Source organism: Microcaecilia unicolor, chromosome 4, assembly GCF_901765095.1.
Source record: "Microcaecilia unicolor chromosome 4, aMicUni1.1, whole genome shotgun sequence".
NCBI lineage: Eukaryota > Metazoa > Chordata > Amphibia > Gymnophiona > Siphonopidae > Microcaecilia > Microcaecilia unicolor.
Window position 1 is genome coordinate 89,736,197 of NC_044034.1, and position 16,083 is coordinate 89,752,279.

The window sequence follows — 16,083 nt, forward strand, 5'->3', positions numbered from 1 at the left end:
TTTGCTGGTGGGGGACCCCAACCCCCGCCAGCTGAGGTCCTCTTCTTCCCGCAAAAGGCTTCCTTCTGTTTCTGACGTCCTGCACGTACAATGTGCAGGACGTCAGACTGCAAGGCTTCGTTCTGTGAGTCTGACGTCCTGCATGTGCAGGGCGTCAGAAACAGAAGGAAGCCTTTTGCGGGAAGAAGAGGACCTTGGCTGGCAGGGGTTGGGGTCCCCCGCCAGCAAAGGCGGGCGACGGCGGGAGGGGGGGGGGTCAAGAGGGTCATCGGCAGGGGGTCCAGGGCCAAATCTACGGGGCCCAGGCCCCCCTGGCCCCACGTAGCTATGCCACTGTTCTGTATAGGGTTATTAGTGAGCAAGTTATCTCAAAACACTGTATTTAGATCTGGACGCCATTCCTCTCAAAGGAACAAGAGAACTATTGAGCTAAAGCAGGTCTCAGTGCACACTCATTTCAGAGCTACAAAGGGAAAACATTCTAAACCAGGTCTATTCAAAAGGTCATGAGTGATGGTCACAGGAAACAAAGTAGGAAGCAGAAGACTGCTGGGCTCTGCAAAGGATACTGAAGACAGGAAGCACAGGCTGCTGTACGGTATCCTCCTAACCGTCGGGCACTTTCTGAGCAATGCCAGGTAAAGTGCTTGTCCTGTCCCGTGCTCAGCACCCACTCCATCTCCAGAACAAACAGAATCATTGTTATCCTACTTTGATGAGCTGGAAACAAAGAAATAAGAACCAAAGTTGTGTATCACATAGAGGTCAACCAAAAAGATTACACTAGTATCTCATCCTTCCCTATTCTCTCCCATATAAGCCTTGGATCACTTGAGGTAATTTTATAAAGGGGTCAAAAGGAATCATGGATTTGATACACTACCTTTCTGTGGTACAACCAAAGTGATTTACATTTATTATATACAGGTACTTTATATAAAACCATATATACTTAACTTCATCCTTAGTTACCACCAAGTCATTTTTGAGAATGTGTGGCCACATACTTAAGTAGCCTCTTATGAAACACTCACCAGCATAAATATACCACTATAGGATGGTGCATACTTTGCCGGTAAGTATAGAGGGGGAGTTTGGGTGGAGTTCTTAAGTATTCATCCAGATTAATAAATATGCTAATCTATCCATATACTTGTATAATGTAGACACAGACAAGTGTAAGTATCTGTGCCTGCAAGGCAGACATGATTTCTGTCACAGTAGTATTTTATAAAAACAGAGAAAATCTGTGGCCAAAAAAACCTTTTAGGAAGAGATGGTGTGCCATGGGATCTTCCAGGCCAAATTGACCAAGCGGAAGAATAATGAGCAACTGTATTTCTGTTTCAGTGTGAACAGAGAAAAATAATAATAATTTTTAAAAAACTGTATACGACATCAGGATGTAGCAAAGGACTAATCAGATCCTCAAGGCTGGCATATATCACTTGTATGGAGGACAGACTTGCCCTGACTTGGAGAGGTTCAGTTGGCCTCTTGATAAACAAGAGACCTTTCCGATGAGGCCTGTTCTCCCTCTTTTTTTTTTTTTTTAACTTTGTTCTAGTAACCATATTTTCTTTAACTTTAATTTTGTAATATGATTGCTGTAAAAAAGCCAGCCAAGTGATTACCACATGTTATCAACTACCATGCAGGAGACAAGTTTCATTCCAAGGCTAGGCTTCTATGAAAGCAGTATGCTCAGCCCCTGTAGGGAAGGAAGCCAGTATTAGTTGGGGTTCCAAGTGAGCCATAGTTTGTAGCCCCTAGACATGGCCTTTTGCATGACAGATGGACAGAGCTCGGAGGAAAATACATCCCATCCTCAATCAGAGAATATCCAAAAGCTGGGCAACCCCATGGACTAGTAATAACTCACCTACTCCCAGACAGGCATTCAGTGGTATTCCCCCCTATAAGCTGCCATCTTGAAAAAAAGATGGCACCTGACCCCTAGCAGTACACTAAAATGAAGCACTAGGGGACAACCTGCCAACAAGAAAAGTATTCCCACATACCACTAGGAGAAAGGCACTGACATTTTCCAAGATGACAAGACCAGAGGCAGGACCAAGCTGGCATTGCTCCTGTTTCCTGATCAAAGGTGAGTGGGGAGAGGGACAGAGGGGAGGGGATTATGTAGTGTCTGGCACTCACACAGGCTATCAGGGATTGGCCTGGGCACGGAATGAGATATGGGAACCACCTGGATCACCAGAGTCTGGCCTTGGTGGTGGTAGCAAGGGGAGAGTTGTTGCCCGGGGCCCACTTGGGCAACCAAAGATCTTTACTAACCAGAGTCATCTAAGGTGAAGTTTTGTACTTTACAGCAGATAACCATTTGCTCCTGTACTAAAATCTTTACACTAGCCTTGAGCAGATGTAAAGATTCATCACTACAAGGAAAGTAAACACGTTGACAAGTGCAAACAGTAACAAAATGGCACATTTCCACTTTCCCCTATTAGCAACTCATGCATGTGTGTGGGGGAACTAAGCGTGAAGACATACTGTCAACGTGCGAGTCATTAGGGTAGCAAGGGCTGTGTAGCTCCTCCAAGTGATTTTGTCTATGTATTTATCAGGTCCTATTTGTGACATTGCTGTGCGAGTTCCCTTTATGGGAGGTACAAACAAATTATGCCTATGCACCGACAAACAGATGTATCCTCCACAGTAGATGCTAGATCACTTGGGCAAAATGCGCCTAAAAACCTCATTTTAAAAAAGTGCTAAATTTTGAACACAAGGTGCTATTTCAGATGCCACCTTTTTGCTTGCATCTTGTATGACCATTGCACTACTCTTCAATGCAACGATTTTACTGCCGATTTTTCAGCAGGACAAATCAGACTTAAACTACCATGCTGAAGGACAGTGAAGCGTATTAGTTAGCCCCATTGTGTGCTCTGCATCTGTGTTATCAAGTCATCACCATTTTAGCCACTGGGTCTTGAGAAATGTTGATAGTAGCTATCTGAGACATGGATACTGCTTCATTACAATGATCCAAACATGAAGGGTCAGCACAATTTCCACAAAAAGTCAAAGAACAAACCAAAGGTGGAAGAATACAACAGGCAAACTAGAAGTAACAGCTCCTGAAACGTTTGTTAGCCAAGAACCAATAATAATCCACAAAGTTGTAAAGAGGTAACTACTAGAGCTCTTACTTCTAGTTTGCCTGTGTCTTTTGGAACAATTCTATTCTTCCACCTTTGGTTTATGCTTCATTACAATGATCATTTCCACTCTTGATGTAGAAGCAGCAGGAAATTAGTTAAGAGTGGCTGGACACCGCAAACCCATTCCTCCATTACACTGAACCACATCAGATAGAACCGTTCTGATTGGGTATTGAGTCAAGAAGAAATCAAGGAGGAGTAGAGGATGACACTAGTAACAACTAACCAGGAAGCTGAATTTTAAAAGTTCTTTAACGCAAGCACCAGAACAATGGGCCCGACACGGTCCGTGTTTCGGCCGATGCAGCCACCTGCCTCAGGCCTCACAACCAAAACTCTGGTAGTCGGGTCCATTGTTCTGGCACTTACATTAAAGAACTTTTAAAATTCAACTCCTGGTTGGTCATCCTCTACTCCTCCTCGATTCCTGCTGGATTTGCGTAGAGGATTCTCCCTGTTTGTGTTTTTTACCCTGGTTATAGAGTCAAAACATTTGTTTTTCCACCATTAAAAAAATAAGGGGTCCTTGTGCTAAGCTGGGGTAAAAAGTGGCCTTAGCACACCCTTGCACTGGTTTTCCCCTGCGAGCTGAGGTCATTTTTACCCCAGCAGTAAAATGACTGATTTTTCTTTTTCTATTAATGGCCATGCACTAATGTTGCCAATAGCTCGTGATCATTATTAAAAGTTACCGTGCAAGTACTTACTGCCACCCACTCTGTAGGCAGTAAGGGCTCATGTGGTATTCTTGCACCACACTCCGCCCCCAGACAGGCCCCTTCAAAAAATCATTTAAAGAATTTTTTAGTGCATGGTTAGCACATGTGCTCTTACCGCAGGATGTCATTTAAAGCTGTGTTAGGTGTGCATTAGCGCCTAACACAGCTTAGTAAAAGGGCCCCTAAATTAAGTAGGTTTTCCAATGCTCAGTTGAATCTGGCAAACCAGTGCACAGGCTGAAGATTACATTTGAGACTTACCTAAGTAACTCTTGACTGATGTCATTTTGTTATAATCTTCAGATAAAATAAATTCCTGAACAAAACAAAAAAGAAACACGTGAAATAAATTCATGAATACAGGTATTTTCTTTACATTTATATATACTACAAAAAGATTCTAAACACCCAACACTGAATGAAATATATAACTAACTTCTCCTTTCCTCTTCTTGCACAGAGATATATCATTACTTCTGTGGTGGGCAGGAAAACCTTGATTTCAAATGTTTGTTAACAGGTGAGGTTGTCAACAAAAATCAAATACAATTAACTGAAGTGATCACAGGGTAAGAGAAAGTCTGAAGGGATCAGGAGGTCTTTGTTATTCTCCTCCCCCCCCCTCCTAAATTTTCCGATGACATATGTCTTGCTATTTTGGAGTGAGATAGCCACTGGGTTGCTTTCTCAATATTACAGCCATAGACACGCACCTGCAGGCTAGCTGATATCCACCTTCAGAATTAGCAAAAGGAATGAACTGACATTATCCATTAATGTAGCATTTGAGGTCACAAATGACTATATAGAATAACTAATGAAGGTTTACGGCATAGCTGGGCACAAGACAGATTCATGCTATTAGTGAGCAGTACAGAGATGATACCCTCTATCTTAGGAAGAAGGATGAAAGGGTAGTGAGGAGGAAATCATTAGACATGTGGGGGGTCATTTTTATAATATGCTGCCTACAGGAGAAGTCTAAAAAGGTGCCCGTTTTAGAAATGCAACAGATGCCTGTGTGCCTTTATAAAACATGCTCCTAGATACAGCCCCAAGAGCACAAAATGCAGATACACAAATTTACACCGCCTCTGAAGGTGTACTTTTTTTGTTTTCAGTAATGTTTGCTGAAGTTTTTCAGCGTAAGCAATCACAACTCTTAGAACAGAAACAAACAACTCTGAACATGTAAATCTAAATACAATAATTTTGCCCCAAACTGGCCTCTAATATATGCGTCAAAATAGTGGAGGAGTGGCCTAGTGGTTAGGGAACTGCTCTTGACATCCAGAGGTGCCTGGTTCAAATCCCACTGCTGCTCCTTGTGATCTTGGGCAAGTCACTTAACCCCAGTGGTGTACCAAGGGGGGGGCGGTCCGCCCCGGGTGCACGCCGGTCAGCTTCGTTCGTTTCCATGCTCCCTCTGCCCTGGAACAGGAAGTAACCTGTTCCGGGGCAGAGGGAGCATGGAAACGAACGAAACTGACCGGCGCGCGGCGCCCCCCCCAGCGGTGTGCACCCGGGGGGGGGGGGGTTCGGCACCCGGGGGGCTGGGCACATCGGCGATCCGCCCCGGGTGTCAGCCCCCCTAGGAACGCCACTGCTTAACCCTCCATTGCCTCAGGTACAAACTTAAGATTGTGAGCCCTTCAGGGACAGGGAAATACCCAGTGTACCTGAACGTACCTCACCTTGAACTACTACTGAAACAGATGTGAGCAAAATCCAAACAAATAAATACTCCTCTTCACCCACAAAATTCTTGTTACCCTCTTTTCCCGCTCACTACACAGCTAGCTGCCAGTTGATTCTTCACACAGCTGGCAACTACTTCTCTTCCCCCCCCCCCCCCCCCCCCCCCATGGTCCTATCCCTCATACTATCTTTTTTTGGAAAATTTGTTTATTAACGTCCCCTAGCCTTCCCCTGACAACTCCCACTGCCAGACTCTCACTCTTTTCTTCCAATTTATCACAATTTCACACCAGGCTGCTGCTATTCCCAGTCTCTGTATTCATCATTCCAACTTGTTCCCGTTTTCACTTTTGTTTTCGTTCATTTTGTGTCTCTTTGTGAGCACATTTCAAGCAGCAGTAATCAGTTAAAAGGACTTTCTTTGAGGGGCCAAATGTGTCTGCTGATAGAGATGTAGTACTGTATTTAAGTATCTGTTTTCAAAGATACGTCACTGTACCCTTGGCAGCCTTTCAGGAGTGAACAATGTTGAGCAATAGTACAAACCCTGAAACATATGACTAAAATTCAGTCACCTAAATTTAAAAAACTGAGCAGCTGTCCACTGTGCTGCCTATCCAGCCATCCATATGTACTGTCTACCTATCACTTCCTCTGCTCCTCCTGATCTTTTGCAATCTCTATAATGTGCCTCCAAAACTGATGAACCTTGGGGCAGGTCACCAAATATGTAAAAAAGTGTCTACTCCCCCACATTGTGAGGTTGTCTCTGGGTATCTGTTTTAACCACTTTAGTATTAGATATGAATTTTCTTTTACTAAAACACAAGGGGACACACTCATATGCCATCACAAATTCCTTTCCACTGTACAACACTGAGCTCTTCTCCTAAATCTCGTTCCCATGCAAGCATATCCTGCAGTTTATGAAACTGCCACCCTCTTAAAAAGTTGTAATAATAGCTAATAGCTCCTTTCATTTTATGCACTGACCCCACAAATGTTCCAACTTTTCCCTCTCTTCAAAAGTTTCTCCATATGACTTGTGCTCTCATATAGTGTTGAATCTGTATAACTGGTCAAATATCCTTCTCTAAAGGAGACCTATAGAATTTTAATGTCACGAAGGGAATCAACGGTTCATCTTCTAACCTTATCAACCCATAAGTTTCCCACCTGTCATATATACTCGTATCTCTCCCAGATGCAAAGGTTGATTCCTGCTTAATCGCTGTCATAGTAAAGATCCCTTTATTCCTCTCACCTTTTCCTTATTTCTCCCCATATCTCTAGTAGATGGTTCAAAAACTAATATATCAGTTTTCCATAGTCTATGTCTATCCAATCAGTACAGTAGATGCCTCAGGAAGGAATCCAGTTTGCTCTGCTGCTCTAATCAAATCCCTAGTTTGTCTGTGCCCATTCTAGCAAATGTATAAGTTGTGAAGTTAAGCAATATTTATTTTATTTAAAAATTTATATTTCACCTACACGTATTATAGGCTTATTCCCCAAGGACAAAGGCAACATTTTACTCACACCAATACCAAAAGACATCAAGAAGAAATCAAATGATATCACTAACTATTGTCCTGTGTTATCCATCCCATTGACAACCAAATTGATGGAAAGTATCGTAGCCAATCAACTGACGGAGTATATTGACGAATTCTCAATACTTCATGAATCACAATCCGGTTTCAGACCCCTCCAAGGTACAGAAACTGTACTAGTAAACTCTCCTTGCCAAATTCAAGCAAGAAATTGCACTAGGTAAAAACAATCTCCTGCTCCAATTTGACATGTCAAGTGCATTCGATATGGCAGACCACAATACTACTAAGAATACTCGACAAGATAGGAATCGGTGGGAATATACGCAAATGGATCAAGGGATTCCTAACCACAAGGTCATATCAAGTAAAGTCAAACTCAAATATTTCTCCACCCAGGGAAACCAACCGCGGAGTACTGCAGGGATCACCTCTCTCATCCATCCTTTTCAACCTAATGATGACCCCCTTAGCCATGTCGCTTTTCAATCAAGGCCTTAACCCTTTTCTGAATGTGGATGATGTCACAATATATATACATCTTTCAAATCGAACCCTTCAGAAATCACCAATATAATAAACAACAGCCTTAGCCTAATGGATACCTGGGCTACAACATTCAAACTAAAACTCAACAAAGAAAAAACTGCCTCATTATTTCATCTCAACATTTCATAAACCATCCCACAGCCATACATACCTCGGAATATACTCTTTCAATCTCAGACAACCTGAAAATCCTCAGCATTAATATTGACCGCAACCTAACAGTAGAGAATCAAGCCACAGCCATTACAAAGAAAATGTTCCACACAATGTGGAAACTCAAACAGGTAAAACAATTCTTCCAGAGGGAAACTTTTCGCAACGTGATTCAAACAATGGTACTAACACGTCGATTATTGCAATGGAATATATGCGGTTGCAAAGAACAAATCCTTAGGAAACTACAGACTGCTCAGAATACGGCAGCCAGGCTTATCTATGGAAAATCTAAATTTGAAAGCGCAAAACCCATCCGGGAAAAACTACACTGGCTATCTATCAAGGAACGTATCGCTTTCAAGCTTTGTACCTTTGTTCACAGAATAATACATGGTCTAGCTCCGAGCTATATGAATGAACTAATCGACTTACCAATTAGAAACACAATTGAATCAGCCAGAATGTACTTGACTCTTCACTTCCCAAGTTGTAAAAGCCTGAAGTATAAATCAACATACGCGTCAAGTTTCTCTTACATATGCACACAGCTCGAATTCTCTACCAAAACGCCTGAAATCTACAAATAATCATCTAGAATTCCGAAAAAAACTAAAAACTCACCTGTTCAAGAAGGCATACCCCACAGAACTGACAATTACCGAATATTGAAATATGGCAAGTTAATCAGGAACTGACAATAACTCAACCTCGACGCATGATCACCCTGACATTTTGTCTGAAACATCCCAACCTATTTAACGATACTTTACTGTATTTGTCACTGTAATTGTACTCCTACACTGTATTTGTTTCATACCGGAGTCTGTAACCACCTCTCCCCGTAACCATGTAAGCCACTTTGAGCCTGCTAATAAGTGGGAAAAGGTGGGTTACAAATGTAACAAATACATAAATAAAGTGGATTACAATAAAAACACATAACCACAAACTGAACAAAATAAAACTCAAATTACAAAGGACAGAATAAATTCAAATTACAATGTACAACATAAGGTAAGATTGGGTACTGTGTACCCTCCAAACTCCTTTCTTTGCTATAAGATTTTTTTGGACTTTTCTCTCCTCACACATTTAACAAGATCCCTTTCCAGACTATACAACACCAACTTGGGTAACCTCACTGGCTAAGTGTGAAGAAGAAATAGGATTCTGGATAATATGTTCATCTTTAGCACTGCCACCCCCCCCCCCCAACCAAAATATCTCTCTCCTTTCAATCCTTTAAGTCCCTTCTTACCTCTCGGAGAATCTTCCCATAATTCCACTTAGGGTTGCTTAAAATATCATAATGCACCTTTAGCCAAATAGAATGGGACTACACCCTCCAAATGCCTTTCTTCTTCTGTGGTCAAAGTTACTCCTAGTGCCTCTGTTTTGTCCATATTGACTTTGAACCCCACCACCTCTTCAAACTCTGTCAACTCCTGTATCACTACTGGCAGTGAGAGCAGCGCATCCTACATATAAAACACGTTATCTGCAAAAAGCACAATCTTGTTGTGCACCATTCCCATACTCACCCCCTTTATATCTCCCCCAATCTAATCCTTTCAGTCAGAGGTTCAACAAAAAGGGAAGACAAGAGTGGTGACAAGGGGCACCCTTCCATAGTCCCACGTTCTATCCTAAACTGTTCTGAGTATCCTCCATTAAATTTAACTCTCACCACTGACTGGGTATAAAACTTCTGGATCTAAGTACAAACGTTTTCCTCAATCCCACTTTATATAAGACCCCCATTAAAAACTCCCAGTTCATGCGATCAAATGCTTTTTTTGTGTGTCCACCACTAGAAGCACCATCACCTTCTCTCCCTTCTGCTGAGTTCATCACATGACCTCCAATGCCTTTCTTATGTTGTCAGCCACAGCCAGCGAGGTATAAACCCATTTTACATTGATATTTAGTAGCAATAGGACTCACAAACCACTCTCTCTTTCCCTGGATTTGGGAGCACTATAATGCCCACATTTCTCATTGATGGTGGCAAAGGTTCTCCTAGCAGCAACCTGTTTCGTAACTGAAGCAGGAGCTCCCCTACCTCACTTATATATTTCTTGTAAAATAGGGTGAGGGTGGTAAAACCATCCAACCCTGGAACTTTATCTGGTTTCAATTTCTTGATGACTTTCATGAGTTCTGCACTGGACAAGGTATTTAACATCTCCATGTTTTTAATACTGCTTTAAATTTTCTGAAAGGAAGCTCATTGTGAACCTATAAATGAAGACTGTTCGATACAAAAGGAGCCAGGAAATAAAAGGCACCACATCTGTTGACTTCCAGTTAAGCAATCCTGAGTCCTGGGAGCACCAGATGTTGATCATTTACAGGGGGATTATCAGAAGCAAACACCGGCGCTAGAGGCTGTTAGCGCCATACTAGCGCCAGTGTTTGCTACCGCCCCATGATCAGAGTCCTCGAGCACGTGAAACAACACGCTCAAGGGCTCTGAACGCAACTAGCATGTAAAACAGGGCTAAACATATCCATCCCCAATGATCAGCGACCAGCGCACCAAAGATTGGGTCGCTGGCTGCGGCAAACCCTACGCCAACTCAGAGCTGGCGTTAGGGTTTGCAGACCATTGGGGAAGAATGGTGAGCCCTGTCCAGCATGCATTTGCATGCTAGCAGGCCCCCATTCCCCCTAACAAAGCAAACCCGAAGACCACCCTCCCCAAGCAACAGGGGGCTGGAGGTCCGGTGGACCTCCGGTCCCACCGACGATTCCCCCCCCCCCCCAGATTCAAGGAGGGCTGGAGATCCGGTGGGTCTCCAGCCCTCCCTAACTCCCCTCAGCATTTCAAAAAAAGTCCCTGGTGGACCAGTGGGCGACCAACCCCCCCCCCCCCCCCCCCGAGCGACAGGGGAGCTGGAAGTCCGCTGGACCTCTGGTCCCACCGACCCACCCCCCCCAACAATAGTTCAGGGAGGACTGGAGATCTGGTGGGTCTCCAGCCCCCCCCCCAACCCCCCAGCATTGGCAAGGATCCCTGGTGGTCCAGAGTGAATCCCCACCCACTCCCCCCCCTACATTGGGTTGGAGAAGGGAAGTAGCTTGCCTCCCTCCTCTTCCTTTGATGCCACAAAATGGCAGCGCCCAGCGTATCCTGGGATGCACTGGGCGGGACTTCACACCTTATAAGGTCCTAGTCCTGGTCTCCCCCCTCCTCCCACCCGACCACAAAAAGGCCCCCCTCACAAATACACACCCCCAGCAGGCCCACTCTACTTTTTCGCTAGTGGGGTAGTGGGCGCAAGAGTGATCCACTCACTCTTGTGCAGGTCTAGCTCCTCCTTCAAAATGGCTGTCGAGGAAGAGGGGAATGTGAATATGATATTCAGAATTAGAAAAAGAAAGTTTTTCAACAAACTACTAATGAGGAAGGTGGGCAAAAATAAGTAAAAGAGAAAGAAGAAACCAGATACCATCCAGGCAAGAAGAGTTTTACTATACTGAAGAGAGTGAATGGGGACTGAGAAAGAAATAACTGAGGGAGAACAGAAGGGCCAGTCCACCCAATGTCTGTGATCCACATTTAGGAAGGAGTACCCTGGAAGCCAAGACTTCTTTCAAATAATCACCCCCCCCCCCTAAAGGTTTCAGACAGGTCTCAGTTAACAAAATTATCACGCTGGGTCAGACCAAAGGTCCATCTAGGCAGTAAAACAGGAGAAAAACCTCTGCAGTAACACACAAGGCAGCACAGACAGCAAAGGTAATTCAAGGAATTAAGAACAGAAGGGAGTTCACTGCCTCTATTACATGCAAATCTAACTCATGAATATTCAATGTAGGTATCCTGAAAACAGCTTTTGGAAGTTGGTTGCATTACTTTTGTATATGTCTTTATTGACACATACATAAATATGAAACAAGAAGGGTCACATGATGTTGTGAGCAGCTCCAGGTGTGTGTCTGGAGGCTGTTCTAGGATCCCCCAATAAATCATTTTAATCTGCATCCCAGTTCCATCTATTTAACACCACCTGAACACTAATTGCTTCTGGCACCTTATGGACAAATATGTAACCCGATGCAACTCCTCAATAGCACAAAAGCAGCAGCGCAAAGAGAAAGGCTTGCATCGACAGAGCACAGCAAGATTGCGGAATTGTTCCCAGCCATGCAGATGGCCTGTAATCCGTGCCCCTTTAGGAGTGTATATTCTGCATCCATTTATCAAATCTGTAGTAAGGGGGGGGGGGAACCTCAGCTAGCATCACAATCGTGATGGCTTGACTCTCTTCACAGCATGGAGGGTGTCACGCAGGGAGTGTAAGAGGGAGTGGGTGGGGAAGGTTATTCTTACATTGTTTGGTGTTTTTTTTGGAATTGGTCTATGGGGTATGGAATGTTTGTTCGTTTAACAAGAAAGGTAGTATGTCTCTATAAAGAAGCTTTGAAGGTCCCTTTCTTGTCTGTATGGGATGATCTGTTTTTCTTAAGCATCAGACATGTGGTGTATAGGCAGGGTTATTCTCCCCATATTCTGGTGACACTGGCTGACTGAAATGAACAGTAGACTTTATTGGTCTTGCATACTTGTTCCACAATGGCATCTTTCTATGCATATAGGCTCCACCAGGATTGTATCATGGAATGTTTCTGGTGTGTCCTCTCCTGTCAAGTGGACTAAGATTCTAACTCATCTGAAATTGTGCAAGGCAGATATTGCTTGTATCCAGGAGACCAGCTTGATGGACCAGGAACACCAAACATTGAGTAAGGGTTGGGTGGGGGAGAATTTCTACTCTTCCACCAACTGTAGCCGAAGCATTTTTCATATATTTGTTTTGGCTGTGCACACGCTCTTAATTGTTATTTAATCATTCCAGTTTTTGTAAGAGAATTGTTATTGACTTAGGAGGTATGTAGAGGATCACCCTATTCTGCAGCTCCTTGTGACTCTGGGCAAGTCACTTAACCCTCCATTGCCCCTGGTACAAAATAAGTACCTGAATATATGTAAACCACTTTGAATGTAGTTGCAAAAACATCAGAAAGGCGGTATATCAAGTCCCATTTCCCTTTCCCCCCTTCAGGTACTTGGGGCCATTTCTTTTAAGTGCCTTGAAGATCAGACATAGATTTAAAACTTCTATGCTCCATAAGGAAAACCTGTCAGTTCTCATGGAAATGGCTAGAGATTGCTTAGCTAAGTGGAGGATTCTTTATTACTTTACATTGTAGAATTCAACTGTTTAATATGATTATGTTTCCTAAGTGGCTCTATACATTACAACTACTACCTCTTAAGTTACTTAAGAAAAAGATATGGTATTGTTGAATAAAGTTTTGTCTACATTTTGTTGAGGTGGTAGGAAGCCAAACACATCACTTAAATAGCTGTATGGTTCCTGGAAATATGGTGGTATGGGTCTCCCCAATCTTCAGAAATATAATCAAGCATGCTTACTCAGAGATTGCTGCATATCTCGCTGGACTCCTTGCCAAGTTATTTACACTATAGTGTTCTGCTCCACTCGTTGAGAGAAATGCGGCAGGACTTGTTTTGCATGACAGGGGTATTATGATTTCATAGGCCAAATTTAAAAAATCAAGGCATTACTGAATCACTGGACTTTCCTGCACATCAACAAATACGCCATTATAGTCATTCTCTGGATTCAGGTAGTTTGGGATTTCCTCTAGATCATTTGAAACATCCTTAAAAAAATTTCCGGAAGACAGATTCTAGGTGTCAGCACTTCATGGTGACCTGCAATAATTTTCTACATCTAGGAGTGAGAAGTGATTTGCATCAGGTGGACGCATTAGATGTAGGTCAATTAGTTAAAAGAACACCAGAAACCTCAGTAAGTGCCGAGTTAAGAGAATGCCAATTTCATATTCTCCCCTGGGCATATTTTACAGAAGAGTAAGTATTTAAATCTGGCTGGGTAGACACTCCTGTGTGTAGGAAATGTAATCAGGGTACTAATTATTTTTTCCCTGCTTTTGGGAGCTACCAAAAATAAAGAATTTTTCGTAGGCTATATTACAATTCATTGAAGGACATGTGAGACAATCTCTTCCCCTCTCACCAGCTGGACTGGTTTTAGATAAATATGACGCATTTCGCCTTCAAAACAGTTGTTATTGTCTCCCACTCGGGAACGCAGGGGTACTAAGTTAAAAAAAAAAAGTCATCCTAGGTCTGTGGATTAGCGATGAAGCGCCATCATTCTGGGTATGGTGTAATTGTCTTCTCGCACTGATGCTGCTGGAGCAAAGACAAGCTAAATCTTCTTTCAAGCTGAAAAAGTTTTTTCTAGCAGTGTGGGACATCTATATTCAAACTTTATCTCACAAAGTCAGGAGTCTTATTCTTAATTTGTTTTAAATAACTCCATTTTAAAGGGGGGGGGGGGGGGTCCGAAACGGCATATGCCATAGGGATGATTTTTTCTTCTTCCTTCTTTCTGGACGGGTGTGGGTAGTCACTATCATTTGGGTTACTGCAGGGGTGGTGCATATCAAACACTTAAGATGATTTGTATTATGAGTTGGTTGACAGAGGAGGTTAAGAAACAACTTCTCTAATCATTTACATCCGTTTTTGGATATAATTGTTTTGTGTCGTGACAAATCTTGTTAGTAGTATATGTGCAAAAAATCTTTGCTGTTTACCATTCCACATATTGTGGATTTTGCTTCTATTCAATATTTTCTCAATAAAAAGCAACACCAAGGCCAGCATAAAAAAAAAGAACCACCCTCCCATACACTACTGACCACAGTGTTTATATATTGACCAGGTCTTATCTAGTATCTAAAAGCAATATATTCCAGAGCTTGTGAAGTGTCATTCAAAGTTTTAAAATCAGTTTTGAAGACCCATTACTTTTCTGAGGCAGTGCTTCTGTGCACGGAAGAAAAGCGGGACTTGGGGGTGATTGTGTCCGAAGACATTAAGGTGGCCAAGCAGGTAGAAAAGGTGATTGTCTAAGCCAGAAGGGTGCTTGGGTGCATAAGGAGAGGGATGAACAGTAGAAAAAAAAGAGGTGATAGTGCTCTTGTATAAGTCTCTAATGAGGCCCCACTGGAGTACCCCTTGCAATTCTGGAGATTGCACCTATGGAGAGATATAAACAGGATGGTGTCGGTCCAGAGGGTGGCTACCAAATTGGTAAACGGTCTCTGTCATACAACACATAGGGACAGGCTTATGGACCTCAACATGTATATGCTGGAAGAGAGGGGATATGATAGAGACATTTAAATACCTCAGTGGTGTAAATGTACAGGAGGTAAGCCTTTTCCAAATGAAGGAAAACTCTGGAATGAGAGGGCATAGGAAGAAGTTAAGAGGAGGAATCTAAAAATACTATTTCACAGAAAGGGTGGTGGATGTGTGGAATGGCCTCCCGGTGGAGGTCGTGGAGACGAGGACTGTCGGAATTTAACAAAGCATGGGACAGGCATGTGGGATCCCTTACGAAAAGGAGGAGCTAGTAGTTACTGAGGAAGGGCAGACTGGATGGGCCATTTGGCCCTTATCTGCCGTCATGATTCTATGGAGGGGGCAGGGGAGAGATGCTGCACATAGATGGATGAAGGGGGCAGGGCACCGAGGATGTTTGCTGCATATGGATGAATGCAGGGGAGAGAGCATAATTGGTACACACAGGACTTACACTACACTCTCTCACTCACACAGACATACACATTCTGTCTCTCTCTCAATCACACACACTCTCTTTTTCTCTGACACACACTCACTCTCTGACACATACTCATTCACTCTCTCTCACATACTCTCTCCTAACAATTCCCTTAAAAACATACCGTATTTTTCGGACTATAAGACGCACTTTTTTCCCCCAAAATTTGGGAGAAAAATGGGGGGTGCGTCTTATAGTCCGAAGGTAGCGTTTTTGGACCTCCGTTGTGTACTTACAGGATTCCATGTTCCCTGGTGGTCTAGTGACGTCGGGGCAGGAAAGAGCCCCCTCTTTCCTGCCCATCGCGCTGCTCTCCGTGCTTCTCAATGCTTTCTGACGGTCTCGGCGAGATTCAAAATGGCCGCCGAGATTCTCGGCGGCCATTTTGAATATCGCCAAGACCATCAGAAAGCATTGAGAAGCACGGAGAGCAGCGCGATGGGCAGGAAAGAGGGGGCTCTTTCCTGCCCCGACGTCACTAGACCACCAGGGAACATGGAATCCTGTAAGTACACAACGGAGGTCCAAA

General features: G+C 43.3%; 1 protein-coding gene across 1 annotated transcript in view; it reads right to left on the minus strand.

Moving 5' to 3' along the window:
• The window catches only part of WDFY2 (WD repeat and FYVE domain containing 2), a 174,043-nt gene that overhangs the window by 52,839 nt on the left and 105,121 nt on the right, over window positions 1-16,083 (minus strand). The window contains exons 4-5 of the mRNA XM_030200445.1: window positions 4,169-4,223; window positions 570-720 (exon numbers count right to left, since the gene is read on the minus strand). Of these exons, the coding sequence (XP_030056305.1) occupies window positions 570-720; window positions 4,169-4,223 (206 nt within the window). The remainder of the gene's footprint in view (window positions 1-569; window positions 721-4,168; window positions 4,224-16,083) is intronic.